Genomic DNA, 23,445 nt, shown 5'->3' with positions numbered 1-23,445 from the left:
AGAATAATGTTAGTACTATTGATAAAAAAAAAAAAAAGTTAGTAGAGATATGACCACCTAGCCTAGGACTATTTATTAGGAGTTTATTTTACTAAATAAATTATTTTTATTCGTATAAGAGTCAGTAGAATAAAAAGGAAAGAACATATTGTTTTATTTAATTTGATTCACCGTGATAATGGGGTGTTCTTTTTCTTTTTTCTTCTTCATTTTTTTCAATCTTGTTGACAATTTTTCCATTCTTATGTCATGGTTTTCTCTTTATGGTGTGACACTAAAAATTTGACACCTATGACAAATTACAAAGCTTTAGCTTTTATATGAGAAGAGATAAAACATACTAAAGAAAACGCTTTAAAAGTTACTATTTATTTTTTATTTTTAAATTTGGTGAGGTTTGTCATGATATTATAGACTTAACATGGTGTAATAATTTTGCTAAATTTATTTTTTGTGTCACGAGATAATCGCAATATATTTTTTAAATTCTTTATAAAGATCAATTGAATTTAACGTGGTATACCAACTTCGCTAAATTTATTTTTTGTGTCACGAGATAATCGTAATGTATTTTTTTAAATCTTTATTCCTTATAAAGATCAATTGAATTTGACTATGTGATAAAATTCCCTCGATTTGCACTAAATTATTTGCATTAGATCCTAATTTTCTTTCTTTCTTATTCTCAAGTTGCTTTAACAACTTATTTTTCGATCATATAACCTTATTCACATATATATAATTATATACATGCAAATCAAGTTTAAAGTAATTATCAATATAACTTGCTCTAAGTTTGAGACCTTTCACATTATATTCTCATTAAAATTAAATTACACTAGAGAAGAATTTTTTTGCTAATTCTATCGCACATAAAAAAATTCAAAAACTTTTTCTTTTTTCCAATATACAATTTTTTAAAGTAGTACATGTATAATTTTTAAATGAAATATGACAAAATTTGGATCCAGAAGTACTACTTGATTAAGCTATAGTTTCCAATCATAGGCTTTTCAAATGGAACATGATCGTCCTGTGATCTTACCCAAAGTTGTTGCCTTAATTAAAAAAGTAGTTTATTGTTTATTGTACAGTAAAATTTTATAGACGTAATTTAAGAATATGTAAATTATAAGAATCAAAATGCGTGATTTTGTATATTGTAACTTGCTTCATATTTACCAACAAGACAAAATGAATAACAAATATGAAATTGAATCTGAAGTAAAAGTATAGAATTAACATGAGGTATAATATTGATAATTGATAGCGTTAAACCGTGGACAAAACTTGATCTTATTAATATGATTTAGAAACAATGGAAAGTACTCGAAGTACATATAAGAGTATAATGCTGGTAAATGAACAAAATCATATGGTACACAACTAGTAGATAAAAGACTATTTACTTAAACTCTAGGGAGTATCATACGAAAAATTCACTTCTATTTAAATAACGACGCATGAAGATCTTGCACCCTTATGCAGACGGTTGAGCTTATCTTAAGCTTGTCTTGTTTGGCCTGATCTTGTATTTTTGAAGGTAAGTGGCCCTTTGCTAATATGACTCGAACCCCGATTATCTAAACTCCAAATCTTTCATGAATAAAATTTTCCTTTATCAGTCATGTTTTGAGGCAAGTATTTGCTATTATTCTTGTTGAGTCATTTTGGACCTTTTTAACTATTTTTATTGCTACATATCTCAATTCGCCCACCTATCACGATTTTTACCCCATACATTTTCTAATTTCAAATATTTTTCATCTTATTATAACCAAAATATTGTCTTTTATTTCAAATACGATTTTGATATACTTTGTTCGAATGAATCTAAAAATATTTTAACTCATGAATGCGCAAAATAATATTCACACAATATCAAAACTTACGGTATGATGATTAAGAAAAACATTTGAGAAATGTGGTGGTGATTTATTTTTCTAGTCTTGTTTAGAAACAATAGAAATGTCATCTCCTCCTTCTTTTATGAAGTCTAAAATATGAAAATATATGGAAAATCAAGGAAAAACCAAGAAAGGAAGAAAAAAACAATTTAGTGAAAATGATGGCTTGTGACAAAAAAAAAAAACAATAATATGAAGAAAATGCTAGAAACAAATTAGAGGCAAAAAAGAAAAGAATTGATGAGACATAAATTTATGTGTGGCAAAACCGCAAACGGTGATAAAAATAAATGAATGGTGGACAATTTGTGAACCATATATTTTGTGGGTCATTAGATTATAACTTGTGTTTAGTTAATAGTACTATCTATCTAGATTCATCTAAGACCTTAGACTATATACTACTAAAAAGTCACACGTGTTATGATGAAATTTTAATCGTTTGATAGGTATATAAAAACAGTGGTATATATGATGTATTAATAATGTTAATATTATTTATGCTTTGTATTGGTTATGCTAAAAGTATTTCTTAATGATACAAACAGAATTAAGATGAGTAAGCCTAAAGGGAAAAGTATTGAATTACCCTTGAACAGCTGTGCTCGATTCCCTTCAAAGGAAGAGAAAACTGATAGAAGAGAAAGAAGAGAGAATTTTCTTATTGATCTCTAAATTGATACCCATTACAATGAAAGATCAACTATATGTAGCTGGACTATTTCCGAGAGTTAGTTATAACTAACTCTTCTAACAACATTTCCTAACGGTTTCAGTTTCACACCCATGCTTAGTCACGTGACTGCTTCACTTAGCTAAAATACAAGCATATACAAATTGGAATTAATGAAATGAACTAATTGGCATGTAACAATACTCCCCCCCTTCGACTAATCCTTGTCCTCAAGGATTAAAATCTGGAAACTGCTGAGTGAAAGACTGAAAATCTTCCCAAGTGCTGTCCTCGTCTGCTGCATTGAACCATTTGATTAACAACTGAGTAGCAGGTCTGCCGTGCTTCTTGACAATCCTCCTATCAAGAATGGCCTGAGGAGTAAGAAGTATGTGGCCAGCATCAACATGAATTTCAGGGAGAGTAGCAGAAACAATATGGGATCCCAACTTCTTTTTGAGTTGAGAAATATGGAAGGTGGGATGAATTTTAGAGTCAGGGGGTAACTGGAGGGTGTAAGCAACTGGACCCACCCTTGCAAGGATTTGGAAAGGACCAAAAAACTTGGCTGAAAGTTTCTGGAAAGCATGGGATTTAAGAGAGGTCTGTCTGTAAGGATGTAACTTGATGTAAACCCAATCTCCCACTACATAGGACCTATCAGTTCTTCCTTTATCCGCATGAGACTTCATTCTACTCTGGGCTCTGATACCAATGATACAAACAGAATTAAGATGAGTAAGCCTAAAGGGAAAAGTATTGAATTACCCTTGAACAGCTGTGCTCGATTCCCTTCAAAGGAAGAGAAAACTGATAGAAGAGAAAGAAGAGAGAATTTTCTTATTGATCTCTAAATTGATACCCATTACAATGAAAGATCAACTATATGTAGCTGGACTATTTCCGAGAGTTAGTTATAACTAACTCTTAACTAACTCTTCTAACAACATTTCCTAACGGTTTCAGTTTCACACCCATGCTTAGTCACGTGACTGCTTCACTTAGCTAAAATACAAGCATATACAAATTGGAATTAATGAATTCTAAAAAGTAAATACTCTCATGTTCCTTTTCAGTTGTCATGTCGCGTTTTTCGAGAGTCAATTTAACTAATTTTTAAAGTTAAATTAGATTATATTAATTTAATATTTTAAATATTTAAAAACTATACAGAAAGTTCTAAAAATTGCAACTTTTTCATATCAATGTGACGAAAAAATAAATCTTAAAATAGTAGTTAAAATTCATGCCGTTGAATCTCAAAAAGAAAACTACGATCACTAAAAAGAATAGAGGGAGTATTGACTTACTAAAATACCTTCTACAAATAGTCAAATACTGAAAAAATGTAAAAATAAAATAAAATTGAAGGATAAGCGTGTCTTTAACCATTATAATGCATATATTTAAACTATATGTATTGCAACATCATGATTTCCGATGTTTTAATTACACATAGCATATATAATAACCAAATAGAATATATAATTAGTGATTAAAAAAGTGTATCAAATACAATTAATTTCAAAGGTGGAAATGAAGTTTGAAATTTGACAAAAGCTTTAATTTTAGGATTCTAACTTAGCAATTTGGCTAGAAGATGAAGGGGATTAAATATAAAATTCATCAATTAAGTTGCAACAATTTTTGCCTTCAATTATTAGTTTTTCTTATCTATTTTCTCAGCCATTTTGTGGCGTTTGTTAAAAAATAAAATAAAATAAAATAATCCAACTGTTGTAAACTCTTGTTTGTTTGAGTTTCTTTTGTAAAAGATACACTTTTTCAAAAAAGAAGTTCAAAATTCAAAATTTAAATTTGTTGTGGCACGTGATTATTAGATCTAATTGACAAAAATTTCAAACATAAAAAAATAATTTAAAAGTGTAAGAGACATTTTCCTCGAATCGGAATCTAATTAAATCTCCCAATGAATTCAAAAAAAGCTTTTCTTTCACACCCCTCAGTTTTTGTTTTCTTCTTCACTTTTTATCTTTTTTCTGAACTAAGGCAAATGTTGTGTTGTTTCCTCATTAATAGCTAAGTGGCCAAAATACAAAATTCAATATATATATTTTTTTTTTCTAAAAAATATATATATCTAAAACTCCATTTGAAAATTGATTTGTCGATTTTTCATCAACATCACGCGTCCAAAAAAAAAAATGTATCACTTTCTTCATCATGTTAGCGACTAGAGAATCCTCTATAAAATGATATACTCCCCTCCCTCTCCCTCTGTCCAAAAGTAGTTGTCCAATATTGACTTGGTATACCCCTTAAGAAACTATAAATAGAAGAAGAATTTTACTATATCACCCTTTGAATATAATAAATACAATGTCTTGAAAAATGTAATAGAGAAATTACTATAATTAATGATAAGGTAGGGTAAATTAAGAAATAAGTGTAAAATTATCCATGAATTTCATAAAGTGAACAAGTATTATTGAATATCTATTTTTAGTATAGTGGATAAATATTTTTGGACGACGGGAGTAATTAAGATCAAAGATAAATAAAATACATAAAATTTAAGGAATCGCAAAACACTAATATCTCTTTTAAAAATGAGTTAGACAAATGTGGGTTTCCATGAAGACCCCCATGCAAGGACTATGGTACCAAGTTTGTTGTGTCATGTGTACATGTGTCACAATTGTTAGTCTTATTCACGACTTAATTTTTTTTTTTGTTATTATGTTAGAAGCTTTTTTTTGTTACTATGTTAGAAGCTTTTAACAAACAGAAATTTTAATATATACTTTTGGTAAAGATGATTCAATTGATCCATCATCTTTGGACTAATTAAGGTGAGTCTGTCAGTGAGTTGGGGGAGAGACAAAGTATAAATAGGTCATGTGGCACTTGACAATATTAATTGAAATATGAGATCTGGATTTATTTTTAAAAAAAAATTTCGCTCGATATTTGTTACTCGCATTAGAGTTTGACTAAAACACTTTCTAAGAAAGACTTCACAATTAGAAAGATTTGAATGCGAAGACTTCTGATTAAAAATGAACATATTCTTTATCAGTCAATCACAAAGTGGATGAGAGTCCCTTTCAGAGTAAATCAAACACCAATGCTAAAAATTCAAGAAGGTGGCATTTATTGATAATTTGTTCTACATGTCCAAGGATATAGTCATACAGGTAGGAAAAATATGTGGGTAAGAGAAGTCCCTATTAAATAAGCAAGTTGTTAAATGGCATTGATTACTTTCTTTACTATATTTGACCACAAGACAAATCTAGTAATTCAACAACCTCAATTCATTTCTCCAAGAGAAAGAAAACCCTTGTTTTTTTTTTAAATATTTAATTTTAGTGTGTAGTTGTTAAGATCAAACGTTTATCATCATACTAAAAGTGATAATTGATAGCAAATTAGGCACAATTTTATTTCTTAACAAAGTCCACACCAAGTAAGCGTCATGTTCGATCATGACTCCGATCCGAACCAGGATGTTGTGTAATGTTTTCAAATACTTTTCTTGTTATACTCTTAAAAAAATGGCATATTTCAAATTTCTCTAACTTTAATAGCATGAACTTTACCTGTGTTATTTTTTCATTCCGGAATATAATATTGAATAAATTGATTGATGATGTGGTGGTAGACATTTTTTTTTCAAATTGCATAGTCACGATCTCAATAAATTAATCTTGTGCCCCAATTTGTTGTTGGCGTATAATGATGAAACATATGAGTGTCGTTTCGACCACGCCTATGCCATATGACGCCTTAGGATGAGTACTGCAAAAGCATATAATTGGATCCAACGTATGCCAATTTATGCTACTCCCTTCGTCCATATTATCGGTGGTGGAATTATAATTTTTATTAAGAAAAAATATAATATAAAGAGGAAAACATAAAAAAAAAAAAAAAATTGGGAAGAGGGAAGAGGGAAGATGGGGCAGTGGCGAATTTAGGTGCAAAAAATAGGGCATCCGAATCCGTGGTCTCTTCGTAAAATTAGATATTTTATGTATATATTTTCTAACATTTGTATAATATTATATTCTTGCACCCGTACTATAAAAATTCTAGTTGATCCACATGGTTAAATGTTGAGCTTTTGACTTTGAGGACTAAAGATCAATTCCCACTTAATACATTTTTCTTGGTGCACCCATATTCGGATCATCCTAGATTCGCCTCTGAGATGGGGTAGGGGGAGTCAATATTTTATATACTTAATTTAATGATAAGGCCTAAGGGTAGTATTGAAAGAAAATGATAACTTTCTCTTGATTTGTCAAATTGGACGCGTAAAATTTGAGACATATAATTTTTAGTGATATGGATGAGTAATATGAAACGGAAGGAGTATACTTTATTTCTTCTTTTTGGAACTCCAGAATAACTTGCAGTACAAGCCTACAACCTCTGTCACAATCTTTGCCTTTCATGTGAGCACTCTATGCCTCCACTGTATAATAACTTGCAAATCAAACAGGGAATGTAAACCACATTAGAAAAGTCATATGCGACAGACTTGACTCAGAAAACATTGGGGGGGGGGGGGGGGGTGATTGTGGATGACTACCTCCAAATCAATTGAGTCATCCCTTTGAGAAATTTTCCGTCCTTTTGTACTTTATATGTGTCCCTTCTTGTTATGTTTGGTTAGAGTTTGGGTCGAAAAGCTCTTTCAGAATTGGGCTTTCTTGGCCCATCAGCAGACTATAGTGTGATTTTTCAATATTGATCCATTTGGACATTACAAGAGCCTCTTTCAATCTTGAGCCCAGCCCAATACTACAAAGGAAGACATTAGTTAGAAATTTTGACTTATTTTTAGTATTTTAGCTTAAAATTAAGTGCTTGTAAGCACCTTTTAAACTTATTCAAACACTCCAAAAGTGCTTAAAAGCTACTCCCTATATCCCTAATTACTTGTCCATTTTTCCTTTTATAGTTATCCCTAATCACTTGTCCATTTTGATAAATCAAGAAAGGACAATTTTCTTTTACTTATTATACCCTCAATTAAATGACTAATTACTTTGAAAAATACAGAACTCTTCATCAACTTCATAATTAATAGGGGTAAAATGGTAAACTCACTATTTCATTAATTGATTTCTTAATAGGTGTGCCAATTCAAAAGTGGACAAATAATTAGGGACAGAGGGAGTATTTTGGCTGAAACACACTTAAAATAAGCCAATCCAAAATAGCCGTCCAAACAAACTGTCAAAAACTAATTATTTTGAACAATATTTTTACTAAAATAACTTTTCAGAAAAAGCATTTTTAGAGACAAACATTATGTATTGGGCTAGTTCGTTTGAGAAATACTTTTTTCGATAATTGATAAAATGTTTGAATAATGTTTTTAAAAAAATGCTTTTAAATATCAAATTTTGAAAAGGGACAAGTATCACGAAACATTTAGCCAAATATTTATTATGAAGGTCTTTGAAATTATGAGAAAATATTAAGAGTGTATTTGTTACTAAAGGAAAAAACAATTTTTTTAATTAAAAAAATTATTTATATGTAATTTAGCCAAATACTACTCCCTCCGTCCCTTTTTAGTTGTCCACTTTAGAAATGACACACAGATTAAGGCAACAATGATTAGCACAATGAAGTTACAATTTTACCCTTATGACAACTTTTCACTTCAAAATTACAACCACTTATTTGAATTCAAGTGAAATAAATTGGAGGGAAACAACATACACTTTTACAATTTTCAAGAAGTGTAAATAAGGGTATCATAGGAAAATTTTTTTGTCCTTTCTTGATTTGTCAAAATGGACAACTAAATAGGGACAACCAAAAAAGGAAATATGGACAAGTAAATAGGGACGGAAGGAGTATGTATTACTAATACCTAGAATTCCTTGGTATTAGTAATACACAACTTAATACACAATAGAACAATGATTAGCACAGTGAAGTTACAATTTTACCCTTATGACAACTTTTCACTTCAAAATTACAACCACTTATTTGAATTCAAGTGAAATAAATTGGAGGGAAACAACATACACTTTTACAATTTTCAAGAAGTGTAAATAAGGGTATCATAGGAAAATTTTTTTGTCCTTTCTTGATTTGTCAAAATGGACAACTAAATAGGGACAACCAAAAAAGGAAATATGGACAAGTAAATAGGGACGGAGGGAGTAATAAATTGTGAGAGTGTGGGTGAAGTCGTAAAGCAAAGACAATCAACTTAAAATCTCACTTATAAAACTTGTTTTACTTATTCATTAAGATCATTTTTCTCAACTTTTCAAAAATAATTTTCTAAAGATAATATTTTTCAAATCTTGACCAATATATATGGAAAAATTGAAATATTTGTTATAAAAAATATTTTTCATCCCTACCAAACACACATTTTTTTCTCTTTTATGGACTTGGTAAAAAAAAAAAGAAATTGAAAAGAGTATTAAGAAATGCTATGCAATTAAAGCTGCTTTCAGTAATCAAAGCTAAAAGCAACTTTCTTTTCTTGAAGCAGCAGCAGTAGCCTTTGTTCAGATCAGATATAGAAGCAAATCAAATCCCACAAATTGTAAAATCCACCCGCTAAGTTTACAGCCATGGATGCTTTGAGGAAGCAAGCTAGTAAGCTCAGAGAACAAGTCGCTAAACAGCAACAGGTCCATCCAAGCATTCTTTTTTCTTGATCCAATTTTCTTGTTTGGGGCTGTGAGAAAATGTGATTTTCTTGGAATTCTGGTGTAATTATTTCGGGTTTCTTCTTGTGGGTATTCCCCATTAATAATGATTCATCTAGTAGAACTGTAAAATGGGTAGAGTTCCAATTTTGGTGGTCCATCTTGGTTTAATGTGCGAATGAATACTTGAATTTTGGAGAATCATTGTATAAGAGTGAAGGAAGATTTAAGCTTTATGAATTTCTATGTTTGTCAGTTTTTTCTTGAATTGGATGTGTTGCCAAAAAGTGCTTTTGCAGATTTTATTCTCCTTAATTGTAATTATTTTGCGCTTTGGAATTGGTATGGTAATACAAAATGGTGCAAGGAGTAGAGGTGGATCCATGATTTGATGTTACTGGGTTCTAAAAGTTAATAGTTTGTACATAGTAAATGAATGTTTTAAGATAATTACAAGGTTTGATGTAAATGGTACATCATCCTCCCTTGCAAACCAATACCCGTATTTGTCTGAGCGACAGAGGAAAGATTTTCCTGTATCCTAAGAAGCAACAACAATGGCCCCCCACCGTACTCAAGAATTTAATTGAGTGATTGACTTTTGAGGGATGGTACAAATTGTTTCTTTCCATAGTAAGTGTTAGTTTTATAGTGTCATATATTGATTCTTACTTGCTAGAGATATTGATTCTTAAACTTCAGGCAGTCATCAAGCAGTTTAGTGCAACTGGTTATGAAAGTTCAGATGTTATGGTCATTGATGAAATGGAGATGCAATTGCATCATCAACTGGACAAGTTGTATAAGTCTACCCGGGAGAAAAGGGTAAGGGTTCTGTCACATAATGTAAATAAAAGCCTGTTGGTGCCTACAGTTTTTTTCCGTATATTGGAACGTTTGATGTTCTGTCATTTACTTTCTAACTATGAAATTTACTACAGTATATTCCTGACTGCAATTTATTTACTTGCAGAATAGCTGCTGCTAATATATTCGTTTAGCATGTAATAGCTACTTTGATATTTAGTCATTATCAAAGGCCTTTACTTTGCTCTTCCTGCTTCTTGCCAATAGTTGACAATGCAAAAAGGTAAGTGATTTAGCCAAAAAGAATTCTTTTAATGGGAGGTAGAGCATTCTTTGGTGTTAGTTAGATCTGACTTATAAAAGGAAGATGCCAAAATTTGAAGCGAGATCGCTATTTTTGTGCATTTGAAACTTGGTAATAGTTGTTAATATGTAATGATGTAATGGAAAGTTAAGAAAAACTTAGTTGTTTCTATATTTTCTATTATTTAATAAGTAGTTGGAGAGAGCTGCTTCCATATATTTTTGAAGGGATGCAAAGTGGGATGTGAAGATTCTTGAGTTCGAATATAGACAGTTTTGGAGATGTTTTTCTTGTAGATGCATGTACACATGGTTTTGCTGTGTTGAAAGTTTAGAGAATATATTCCGATTCACAACATGTCTAGATCTATTAAATTTAATTAGAACATTGGAGAACATTTCATATTGTTCTGTAGTACACTGTAAAATATTTACTTACAATCATAGAAATAGATAATAACTACTTAACATGTTGTACGTGATCTATGACTCCAGTAAAACGAACTCTTCCTGTGAATTATTAATCAACCAATTCAATTAGAATCGCCATCTCATTTCTCTTTTTTCACATAGAATCAAAATCTATTTTCTGGAGACTTAAGTTACTTCTGTCTGCACACAAGAGTGTGGCCTAGTGGTCAATGCAATGGGTTGAAAACCATGAGGTGTCAGGTTACAAAAACCTCTAGGTGATTCTTTCCATCTGTCCTAACCTTGATGGACAAAGTTACCTTCGTTGCGGGTGGAAGGTGTCGGGTATCCCGTGGAATTAGTTGATGTTCGCGAAAAAACGATCCCGGACACCACAGCTATAAAAAAAGTCAATTTTGCATATTGATAGGTAGTCTCATGCAACCATCGGAAAAGTATTGGGAGAGACGATTAGATTAGGAAATGATGCAAATTCGTATTACCAAGGACATGACTTTAGATAGGAAGGAGTGGAGGTCTCTTATTAGGGTAGTAGGTTAGTAGGGGTAGAGTGTTGTCTTGCCTTGCGAAGGTTTTGGCTTGTCAGTGCCTATTGTAGTACTAGTTGTACCCTTGTAGTTTTTTTCATATGATGTTTATTGTGTTTCGTTTATTACACAATTTTGTTGTTGTTATTGTTTCTTTCTTGTAGACCTTACACTGGTTTTCTTATTAAATGCTATCTTTCTTCTTCTTTCCCTTGAGTTTGATGCACTTGAGTGGAGAGTCTTTAGAAACAACCCCTCTACCCTCCACGAGGTACTGGTAAGGTCTACTTACACTCTACCCTCCCCAGACCTCACTTAGTGGGAGTTCACTAGGTATGTTGTTGTTAGTCCTATGCAGTCAACCCAGTCAAAAGTTCATTTTTACTAGTATTGTCTATTCTCAGAAGATGCATCTGGGTTTAATCTTGTTTTGTATGGGACTAAACGAACATGAGAATGTTTCACATATGTGATAAGATTGCTTTTGTTTCATAATGTTTTTTAATGCAAAATGAGAGTCCGCAGTTAGTTGGGCTAACTTGATAGATGATTGCGGTTGAGCAATGTTCTCCTATGTATATAATTTGACACCGTCTTGGGTGGTTACTAAGATGCTTTTGATTTATAAAAAGATGAACAAAATTGAGCATTGGCTAAATACAGTACATAACCAAACATAAAAATCTAATCCACTCAAGAAAAATAACTGACGGTGTGGTTGGGGTCCATGAGTGAAATCTATGTGTTAGGTGATTTGTTCAAGTATTTATTTGTTTGATATCCACATCAGTGCTACATGGTCTGAATATTCTGAACTAAATGGTCGCCTCTGTTGTGATTATTAGCTGGCTTACATTTTTGCCCGTTAAGGCTGAGATTTGACCTAGCTGACTAATCACGATGTTGTTCTGCTCGGCTCATTGATATGCATTCACTTTACTAAATTAGCTTGAGCTTGACCTATTTTAAGATATCCTTAGCAGGCTTGTTTAGTCATTTTCTTCTTTTTCTTCTGCTCCAGCCACTATAATTTATTGTTGTCTTGTTAAGATGCACTTGATCTTCTTCTTATGCGAGTTGAGCATAATGATATCTAGCTTGGCTTGTTGTATCAGGTTGAGCTATTCAGCTTGGCTTGTCTACATGCATCATTTTTCTAATTCCTCTTCGGCATGACCCATTTTAAGATACTTTTATATGCACTTGGCTTGTCATTTGTGTCTTGATTTTGTTATTGTTGTTGGTGGTGCTAAATGCACAAGACCATGTATATCTATGAACAAGATAAATGTCATGCTAGTGTAGAGCATTTCATTCCTATATCTTGTCTTTTGTAGTTGTGGCTAGGACTTGGCAAATTCGTTGCTTAATTTTGATCTAAACTCACACTGTGTGTTTCCTTCTCTTTCTGAAGTTAGGATATCTCTGTTCGTATCATTTTGCAGGATTTTCAGAGAGAGATTGTTAAGGCAGCTGAAACATTTACAGCTATAGGATACAAGCATATAGAAACAGGTAAAACTTTTGAAGGCGTATTTTGTATAAATAGATCTACTTTCAGATGGAACTTTGTTGTAGTCATGATTCTCTGCCCGCGTTGGATAAAACTAATGAGTTTGTTTGCTGCTACTTCTAATATATTCAGGCAGTCCTTTATGTTTGTTTGCTGCTACTACTAAAATATTCAGGCAGTCTTTTATGTTTGTTTGCTGCTACTTCTAAAATATTCAGGCAGTCCTTTATGCCTTCTTGACGATAAGACAAGATTATCCTTAACCTGGATGTTTATCTTTCTTATTTTCTGGATACTGCCAGGCTAGAATCTCATCCTCCTCTCTCCCTTTATTGTGAGACTGAGACTTGTTTTTTCTTTTTCCTTTTGTTTTGTTTTGCTTTTGTGTGTGTGTATTTCAACTTATTTGGTGGAAGTTTATGGTAGCCAGGAACTAAATTGTCAGAAGATTGCTGCAAATATGGAGTCGAAAATCCCAATGACGAGGTGTTAGCTAAGGCTGCTTCTATTTACGGTGATGCTCGTAAACATGCAGAGAAGGAGGTTGAAGATCTAAATAAACTATTCTTCAGTCAGGTAGGTAAAATGTGCATGTAATCTGGAGTATGTTAATGAAAACTAATTAGAAGCAATATATATTGGCTTATTTATTTGTTAGAGTTGCATGAGCTAGATAAACGCTTTTTCCCTAGACCTAAACGTCAGTAGATTACTGGCTATATTTGCAGTAGTTTATTACCTGCTAGCCTAAGAGTCTAAGATCATGACATCCATACACGAATAGGCTTATAGCTGCTTTTTATGGGAAAGACTGCTTATGAAACTGTGAAGACAATGAAATCGATGATGATAATCTTAAGTTCTGGTGCTGATAGCAAGTGACAAATGCATAAAGAAATTGCTGAAACAGTTCCTCGAAAACCTAAAGGATAATCATTTTCCTTTCCAGTTTTCTCCTTCGACATGTGTGGCAAGAAAGAGGTCACTTCCATGTGCACTTCTTGGTCTTGGAAATTTTTTCGCTTTGGTTTCTGGATGGTTTTCTGTAAGCACATGCTTCAGTTGCAAAAGAAGAAGTAATCACCCTCTTCCCCAACCAAAAAGAAGGATTAATGACATGCTGTAAACAATCATGATACTGACCTTTTTGTCTCATGAAACATAATTTTGGCAAATATGGCCATACCTTCCTTTTATTTTTCTTTCTGTCATTTCTTTTCAAGATACTGCACATTTATTTTTTTGATTCATGGCACTTAGTAGCGTAAACCTGTGTTCAATACTTCATAGTTCAGCCTTCGGCAGCAGACTAAATGAGCTTTTGGATTTCCAGGTACTGGAACCAATGAGAGCTATGGTAGCTGGTTCTCCCTTAGAGGATGCTCGTCATCTTGCTCAGCGCTACAGTAAAATGAGGCAAGAGGCGGAGATACAGGTTACTGTAACGATTATTTCTTTTGCTAAAGACTGTATGATAAACGTCTGTTGATACTTGTCTTATTGTACTATTCTACACTGTCATCACTTCCTTAGTATTGAATACAAAGTAAGCAGGCAGCCGAAGTTTCTAGAAGACAAGCTCGGGTGAGGGAAGCTCCCATCCCAGAGAATGTGGCAAAGCTGCACGCAGCAGAAACTAAAATGCAGGAACTCAAAGCCAACATGACAATACTCGGTAAAGAAGCAGCAGCAGCATTAGCTGCTGTAGAATCACAGCAGGAGAGGCTTACATTTCAGAGGCTTGTTGCAATGGTATGTATGATGGTGCATATTTGCCTCTCATGGAATTTAAACTTGTCTTTTGCATGGTCAACCATTTTCATACTATGGTAAAAGTGAGTATAATCATCTGCAGGTTGAAGCAGAAAAGCTTTATCATGAGAGAGTTGCTGTTATTCTGGGTAACATTGAAGCTGAGGTGAGTGTTTTTCCTTTCTTATTTCTCCAGAGGTATGCTTTACACCTAGGTAATTTTTTCTTACTTGACAATTTGCAATTTGTACAGATAGTTTCTGAAAAGCAGCGAAAAGAGGCTGCTCCTCCTGTAGCCACACTTGCTGTAAACCCTCCGGCCCACATACCTGAGAAAACGAAATACTTTTTGGCCGAGGTAACCATCTGCTTTAACAACAGTTGTCTAAGTTGTTATAATCTTATCACAGAACGATTTATTTATTATACTATTTGAAAGAAACCTCTGAGGGAAAGCTGAGGATATGTTGCTGGTGTGAGCTCTGAAGACGCTCTTATCCGTGCAGTGTTACTGTTTTATTAATGAGTTGAAGTGGTCTTAATTTTTGTCTCTGTCACACAGGCTATTCATTCTTTTGAAGCTGAATCAGAAAAGGAGCTAAGCTTGTCTGTCGGTGATTATGTTGTTGTTCGTAAGGTTGTTCTTTAATTCTGGCCCTTCCCTCTTAAGATAATAAGTTATTGATTGAGGTTGATAAACTCACATGTATATCTGCTGGAGCATTATCCTTTTTCTAACCCCAACAAACCTTTTATAGTCCTAAGCCTTCTCTAATTTTCCAGTAAAGATGACTGCTGTTAGTACTACTCACACTAGTCTTCCTTCAAAAGGCTTATTTGATATATGCGCAACTTCCCACTTTAAACCTGCCCCTCCTACTGCCCTTCTCACTTTAAACCTGCCCCTCCTTTCACACTTCTCCCCACCAAAAAAGAAAAAGGAGAGAGAATGAAAGCAAGCAAAATAAAGAATACTATGTAAATGAAAAAGGAAAGGACACACCGTTAAATTTTCTTGTTCCATATGCCATTTTTATTCTACTTCTCAAAAATTGTAGAGGTAATAAAACTATGATCTATTCATAGATGTACATGATATGTTCAATGAAACACTGTAAAGTCGAGTCCAAAAGAAGAAACCACGGTTAATTCTTCTATCCTGTTACATCCATGTTGAATTGAAGAGTGCCTCTCTTTTCCAATTTCATGTTATGTTCAGGTGACTCAATCAGGGTGGTCAGAAGGAGAATGCCAAGGCAGGGCAGGTTGGTTTCCATCTGAGTACGTGGAGAAACGACAAAGAGTACCTACTTCTAATGGAGCAACGGAAGTTTACTGAAACTTGGTGTTTTTTTGTTGCTGGTATTTGTGGAACAGTTCCCAGTTCATTCATTTTGTTCATGCAAGAGCATAGAGTTGAGTGTGTAACATATTCGTTTTAGTTCCTTCAGGGTTATACTGGACAGAAAATGCTTTTGGTCTTTTCCCTTTCCCATTTGTTTTTACCCCAGCATAGACTTGTCATCACTGATGGAGTATAGCTGAAATGCAGTTAGTTAAGTACCCTCTTCCTCTACCCGCGGACGAAAAATGTTATCTTTGAAGAAGATGGTTGTGAAAATTGTTGTTGTAGTTTGTGAATTATGAAAGAAACACTCTTCTTTTGTTATTGAGGTCAACATGACACTAACAAAAATGACAAAGGTTCCATACATATGCATTGCACTGTAAACATGCAACAAATGCTTTCTATGATGAAGTAAAGATTAGATCAGTACATTTATTTTTACGTATATATAGTAAATGTTGAATTCCTTGACTTCTATGTGTGTTTATTTTTTACATTTTAAACTCTTTTAGTAAAGATTTAGACTCTGCCACTCATCCAATCCCCTTACATTTACTTCGTCTCTCATTGTCTAGATTATACACAAATATCTTTAGAATGATATTTTTATACATACATTCTTAGATGGACTGATTGTTGACATTCTTCATGGTTGTGTAGTGCCTATTTCTTTTCCATTTTTCCCCTTCAATTTATTAATTTTATTCAAAATCCAAAATCGAAATTATAACATAGGGAGTATTATACGTTAATTAAATTAAACTGATGTTATTTATTTATTGAAATGATAAAAAATTCAACTTTTCAGTAGCTAATCAAAAGGGTTGATATCATTGGTGTTGTGAAGAATAGAGTTATATATTGCTAAGAAAAAGAATACATCACAATTCTTAATATTAAGAAAGTAAAATAATAGTATTTGATTACATAGAACAAGATATACATAAGTAGAGTATCAACTTATATTGAAGAGATCATGCAAGTAAATTAATAACAAAAAAATGTAATTTTTATTTATGATTTCGTAGACAACAAAAAAGGACGGAGTATACTATATATGTTACAACAAAAAGAGCATATTCAAAATTAATATGAACTGCAACTAATTAAACACGATTAAATGTTCATACATTCACTACTAACGACCTTCTATTTCATATTTTTCAACTTTTATTGATTTGACTTACCCTTTGATAAAATTTTAGATAAAGGTGTATTTTATCAAATTAACCTTATTAAATGGTGTTCTGAAACTTCAAATTAGATAGAATACTACTTTATGTAGCTATTTAATACTAAGAGAGTAAGAGTAGAATAAAAAAAAAGATAAAAGAAATTTCTCTTAATTTATCAAAATGGACAAGTAAAATGAAACATCTATTTTAGAATAGGGATCAAGTAAAATGAAGAAGGGAATACTTTAGAAATTATATCCTTCGTTTCAATTTGTTTAGCCTACTTTTATTTTTAGTCCGTTTGGAAAAGAAAGACTCTTTCCTTTCATAGCAATTATTTAATTTTAATTTTTCACATGTCATGTTTAAAATGAGTAGTATATTTGACATATCTTTAATTTAAGAGCACAAGATTCAACAATCTTCTTTATTTTCTCACTCCATGTAAAGTTAAAATAGATCAAACAAATTGAAACAGAAAGATTAATTTATAATTATCACTACTTTGCTTGTTCTTTCTTTGTCTTTAAAGAACACTATTGAAGTGCACAACACTTACAAATTTCTTGAACAAAGGAGGAGTTTCTTTTAAATTCCTAATTTTCTATATCCCCTCTAAGATTCAAGAAATGGCTGATAAGGAAGAAAAATCATCAATACTTAAAGTTCATAAAGTGCCATTCTACAAACTATTTTGGTGCACTAATGACTATTGGAACTTTTGGTGCTATTGGTGAAGGATTAACTCAACCTTTGATGACACTCATTTTTGGCCAAATTATAAATTCTTTTGGTGGTGCTTCATCTTCTAATGAGGTTTTTCATCTAATTTCTGAGGTATTCTTTTCATTTCTAAATAAGTCTCATTTAAACTTTTTTCATGTTCATCAGAAAAATAATAAATAGAAGATATTTTTTACTAAGTTAATAGATATTTTTTGAGCATTGAACATTATTTAGAAGAAATAGTTCTTTAATATAAAGATATTATTGGAAACAATTACTACTCTATCAGTCCTATATTACTTATATATTCCCTTTTTCTTGAACAGGTCCATTAAAAATTATAAATAAAAAGAGTGTTTTACTAATTTATCTTTTAACTCGATCATTTTAGTACACTATATTCATAACCAAGATTAAGGATGGGGAACTTTACAATATTTCAAAAAGAATAATTTAAAGGGAAAACTGAAAAATTGTTAATTAAATGTATTTTTATTTTGTAGATTATAAGTAATTTGAGACATATATTTTTAATGATGTAGATAAGTAATATGAGACAGGATACAATAATTATTATCTAAATTTTTTAAAGTAAAAGTTATTTTGAGATAAACTTTTTCGTCTAAAGCAACACTTATTTTATTTTCAGGCTGCCATTTACTATGTCTACCTCGCTATTGGATCTGGGATTGCTTCCTTTTTACGTAAGAGTGTTTTTTCTCTGTTCGAAAATAAGTGGTGTTTTAGATAATAAAAAAGATAATGATGTTCTTCCACTTTTATCCCTTTTTTAAATAAAGAAAATTTTACATAATTAAGATTTAAAGAGTTACATCTTTTTGAAAATTTAAAATATTTAAATTTAATTTAACTTTGAATACTAGTCAAATTGACTCTAATGAAGCGATAAAACGACAAGTTAACTAAATGAGTAGCTCATAAATCATAATCTGTCTAGCTCAAGTTTGGCTAACTGGATCAGGGAAGGGTAAAAATAAAGACAGAAGCCTAATTTCGTGTTGTTGTACTATATTGGAATTGAAACAAAATGTGTAAGCTTGCTGCTAAACATTATTACAGGGATGTCATGTTGGATGGTTACTGGAGAGAGACAAGCGATTCGAATTCGGGGACTGTATTTGAAGACAGTACTGAGGCAAGACATTGCCTTTTTTGACACTGAAACAACAACTGGAGAAGTCATTGGAAGAATGTCTGGAGATACTTTTCTCATTCAAGATGCCTTGGGAGATAAGGTGTTGTTCTGTATCTAACTAATGCTACTACTGCAGTTTACTAATGTGTTCAATGATTGCAGGTTGGGAAGTTCATTCAATATCTCTCAGCATTCGTTGGAGGTTTCATAATCGCCTTCACAAAGGGATGGCTTCTTTCACTAGTCTTGGTTTCTTGTATACCTGCTCTAGTCATTGCTGGGGGAGCCATGGCATCGATCATGTCCAAAATGTCAAGTCGCGGACAAATGACCTATGCACAAGCTGGAGATATAGTGGAACAAACAGTTGGAGCAATGAAAACAGTATAGCTTCACAGCAAAATACAAAGTCTTTCTAAATGATTTTGCATTAGACTTTTCAGTTTTAATCTAAATTATAGTAATAAACTTTAGGTTGCAGCATTCAATGGAGAGAAGCTGGCAATGATTAAGTACGACAACACACTAAAAATTGCGTATGCTTTTACTGTCCAACAAGGGCTTGTTTCAGGAGTTGGACTCGGCACATTCTTACTTGTTCTTTTATCTACTTATGGACTTGCCATTTGGTATGGTTCTAAGCTGATAATAGAGAAAGGTTATCGTGGTGGAGATGTCATCAATGTTCTCATGGCTATAATGATTGGTGGAATGTAAGTGTAAAATTCTGCAAGTTTAAAGCATCTTAGATTCGTCACATTGGATAGTTAATGTAGGCAAAGAAGTGGAAAACCTTTTGCTTGTTTTCTTGTTGATTTGCAGGTCACTAGGCCAAACAACACCATCATTGAATGCATTTGCAGCAGGACAGGTTGCAGCACTCAAAATCTTTGAGACAATCAGCAGGAAACCATTGATTGACACATCTGACATGAGCGGGGTTGTGTTGGAAGACATCGAGGGTGAAATTGAGCTTAAAGATGTGTATTTTAGGTATCCAGCCAGGCCAGATGTGCAAATCTTTAGTGGATTCTCACTTGTTGTTCCTAGTGGCAAAACTGTAACTTTGGTCGGGCAAAGTGGAAGCGGGAAGTCCACTATTATTAGTTTACTGGAGACATTCTATGATCCTGAAGTTGGAGAAGTACTCATAGACTGTGTCAATTTGAAGAAATATCAACTAAAATGGCTAAGGCAGCAGATGGGATTAGTAAGCCAGGAGCCTATCCTGTTTGCGACTACCATAAGGGAGAATATCAGTTATGGTAAGGAAAATGCTACTGAAGAGGAGATTAGCACAGCTATTGAGCTTGCTAATGCTGCTAATTTCATTGACAAACTACCCCAGGTAATATTCCCCCCCCCTTAATATCCATGTCCATAGTTTCAACAAGCTGCTAATAAGCAAAGGACCTGACTGAAATTCTTTATATGGACATTCACTCTTTTCATGTTTGGGGGATCTATAGGGGCTAGACACTATGGTAGGTGAACATGGAACACAACTATCTGGTGGTCAAAAACAAAGACTGGCAATAGCAAGGGCTATTGTAAAGAACCCCAAAATACTTCTCCTTGATGAAGCTACAAGTGCACTTGATGCTGAATCAGAGCGAATTGTCCAAGAAGCACTCGAGAAAGTCATTGCGAAAAGAACAACTGTGGTTGTTGCTCATCGTCTAACAACCATTAGGAATGCTGATCTAATAGCTGTACTACATGATGGCAAGCTACTAGAGCAAGGTAATAATTCGAAGATAAAAGAAACATGTTCATCAATCAAGCTTTACTTTTGTGGATAAGAATAAGCATCTTTTTTACTCACATAATGAAAACAGGAAATCATGATAAGTTGATGCAAGATTCAAATGGGGCATATTCCCAGCTTATGCGAATGCAGGGAGGTGATGAAGAAGAAAACATGATTATGAAAAATATGGACTCTGACAAGGTAAATATAACCATGAAATTGGACAACATCAGCTGGTCACAGTCAGCAGCGAAGCGATCAACAAACCATGGATCGCCTAGGCATTCCTTCACACGCAGCTATCCTGTTCGGGGGATGATTGATATTCATGAAGATAAAATAGGATATGTGGATAGTAAAAAAGATGATGAGCAAAGTTCAGAGAATCGAAAGAAAATTCCTATTAGGCGGCTTGCTGAACTAAACAAACCCGAGCTTCCATATGTACTACTTGGATCATTGGCTGCAATTATGCATGGCCTAGTAATGCCCTTATTCGGACTCTTGTTCTCAGAAGCAATTAAATCCTTCTTTAATCCTCCACATAAGTTGAGAAATGAATCACAATTCTGGGGACTCATGTACGTGGGTCTTGGTGTAGTAATTTGGCTAGTTATATATACCTTTCCAGAATTACTTATTTGGAGTTGCAGGGGGGAAATTGATCGAGAGAATCCGTTCTTTGACATTTAAGAAAGTAGTCCATCAAGAAATCAGCTGGTTTGATGACCCTGCAAATTCAAGGTCTGTCAACAAGTGAATAGTCATTAAATTCTCCCTGCAGTTTGACATATGCTAAAGCACGGAATTTATCGAATGCAGTGGTGCATTATGTGCAAGGTTATCAATTGATGCTTCTACAGTCAGGACCGTTGTGGGTGATGCACTGGCACTTATTGTACAAAACATGGCAACTGCATTAGGCGGCCTTGCGATAGCCTTCACTGCTAATTGGATTCTGTCATTTAAAATCCTTGTTGTATTACCCTTAATATGTGCACCAGGACTCTTCCAGACCAAGTTCCACAAAGGCTATACTGCGGATGCTAAGGTTTTCTTTGGTTTTATTTAACAAAATAAACTTTTATAAGGTGGTTGAACTCTATTAAGAAGGTTCTGCTCATATTTTCAGGTGATGTATGAAGAAGCTAGTCAAATAGGAAACGATGCTGTTGGCGGTATTAGAACAGTGGCATCATTCTGTGCAGAAGAAAAAGTGATGGACATGTACCAGAAGAAATGTGAAGGTCCAATTAAGAAAGGAGTAAAGATTGGAATCATTAGTGGAGCAAGTTTAGGTTTTGGTTCTTTTACACTTTATTCTTCACTTGGCTTCTGTTTCTTCATTGGATCTGTCCTTATTGATCATAGATTAGCGACAGTCGACCAAGTTTTTAAGGTAAACATACATAATTCTCTCTTTCTCTTGCCTGCATGTCTTAGTTTTTGAAATAGAACTTTAACATTGCAGGTTTTCTTTGCATTGATATTAGCAGCTGTTGGAATTACTCAAAGTACTACAATGGCTCCAAATTTTAACAAAGCTAAAGATTCTATAACTTCTATATTTGACATTCTTGATAGAAAATCCATGATTGACTCAAGTTCTGATGTTGGCACCACTCTAGCTGTTGTTCATGGAGATATTGAATTCCGATTTGTGAGTTACAGGTACGCTACTCGCCCAGATGTCCAAATCTTCAAGGATTTATGCCTAATCATCCCTTCTGGAAAGGTATTTTCGCGTACTCCCTCTGCATTTTATCTTATATGAGACTGGCTTCAAATATAATTTTTCGCTTCTCTTTGTAGACTGTAGCTCTAGTGGGAGAGAGTGGTAGCGGGAAATCAACTGTCATTAGCCTAACAGAGAGATTCTATGATCCTGAATCAGGAGATATATATTTGGATGATGTGGAAATCAAACAATTCAATCTAAGTTGGCTAAGGCAACAAATGGGACTGGTTAGTTAAGAACCAATACTGTTTAACGAAACAATTCGTGACAACATTGCCTATAGCAGACAGGGGAATGCAACAGAAGAAGAGATCATTGAAGCAGCAAAATCAGCAAATGCACACAACTTTATATCCTCATTGCCTCAAGGATATGATACATCGGTTGGGGAAAGAGGGATACAATTATCAGGTGGACAAAAGCAAAGAATAGCTATTGCTAGAGCAATACTGAAGGATCCAAAGATCCTTTTGCTAGACGAGGCAACAAGTGCATTAGATGCAGAATCAGAACGTATCGTTAAAGAGGCATTGGATCGAGTAATGGTAAATAGGACAACCGTGGTTGTAGCTCATCGCTTAACCACAATCAAAGGAGCAGATATCATTGCTGTTATGAAGAATGGAGTCATTGCTGAGAAAGGAAGACATGATGTTCTTATGAATATTAAAGATGGAGCTTATGCATCCTTAGTAGCATTGCATATGACTTCAGCCTGAACTTTTTTTTTCCTACAAGTAAAATCTTTTGATTTAAGACCTTCATCTTTTGAGGTTTTCCACCATAAGTTGGTGTAATGTATTAGTTGAATCATATTCATCATAGATATGTGGCCTGTATTTGATATTTTACTTTTGATTAATATATTAAGTAATCATAGTACTTTTCACCGGACCTGTGTAAGACTACAAGATTAAATGACATTTTGATACATTGACATATTTTTAATTTAAGATTACATGATTTAGAAGTCTTCTTTTACTTTTTT

At 33.2% G+C, this 23,445-nt stretch overlaps 1 protein-coding gene and 1 pseudogene across 1 annotated transcript; both read left to right on the top strand.

Moving 5' to 3' along the window:
* Positions 1–8,978: 8,978 nt before the first annotated feature.
* Positions 8,979–16,233, top strand: LOC102585741 (SH3 domain-containing protein 3). The gene is made up of 10 exons (XM_006355518.2): positions 8,979–9,212; positions 9,933–10,055; positions 12,745–12,814; positions 13,243–13,388; positions 14,146–14,247; positions 14,367–14,564; positions 14,668–14,730; positions 14,818–14,922; positions 15,127–15,201; positions 15,784–16,233. Exons 1-10 carry the CDS (start codon positions 9,153–9,155, stop codon positions 15,901–15,903), a joined length of 1,062 nt encoding a protein of 353 aa, XP_006355580.1. The 5' UTR covers positions 8,979–9,152; the 3' UTR covers positions 15,904–16,233.
* Positions 16,234–17,792: 1,559 nt separating this feature from the next.
* LOC102585070 (ABC transporter B family member 9-like) lies at positions 17,793–23,189 on the top strand (annotated as a pseudogene).
* Positions 23,190–23,445: the final 256 nt, after the last annotated feature.

This window comes from Solanum tuberosum, unplaced genomic scaffold (genome assembly GCF_000226075.1).
Source record: "Solanum tuberosum cultivar DM 1-3 516 R44 unplaced genomic scaffold, SolTub_3.0 scf00204, whole genome shotgun sequence".
Taxonomy (NCBI): Eukaryota; Viridiplantae; Streptophyta; class Magnoliopsida; order Solanales; family Solanaceae; genus Solanum; species Solanum tuberosum.
The sequence above is the reverse complement of the archived record's forward strand: the minus strand, read 5'-3'. Positions and strand labels throughout refer to the sequence as shown.

Coding starts and splice junctions, on each gene's coding strand:
- LOC102585741 (XM_006355518.2), top strand. CDS start 9,153: ATGGATGCTTTGAGGAAGCAAGCTAGTAAGCTCAGAGAACAAGTCGCT. Junction 9,213..9,932: donor AAGTCGCTAAACAGCAACAG/GTCCATCCAAGC, acceptor CTTAAACTTCAG/GCAGTCATCAAGCAGTTTAG. Junction 14,923..15,126: donor CGAAATACTTTTTGGCCGAG/GTAACCATCTGC, acceptor TCTGTCACACAG/GCTATTCATTCTTTTGAAGC.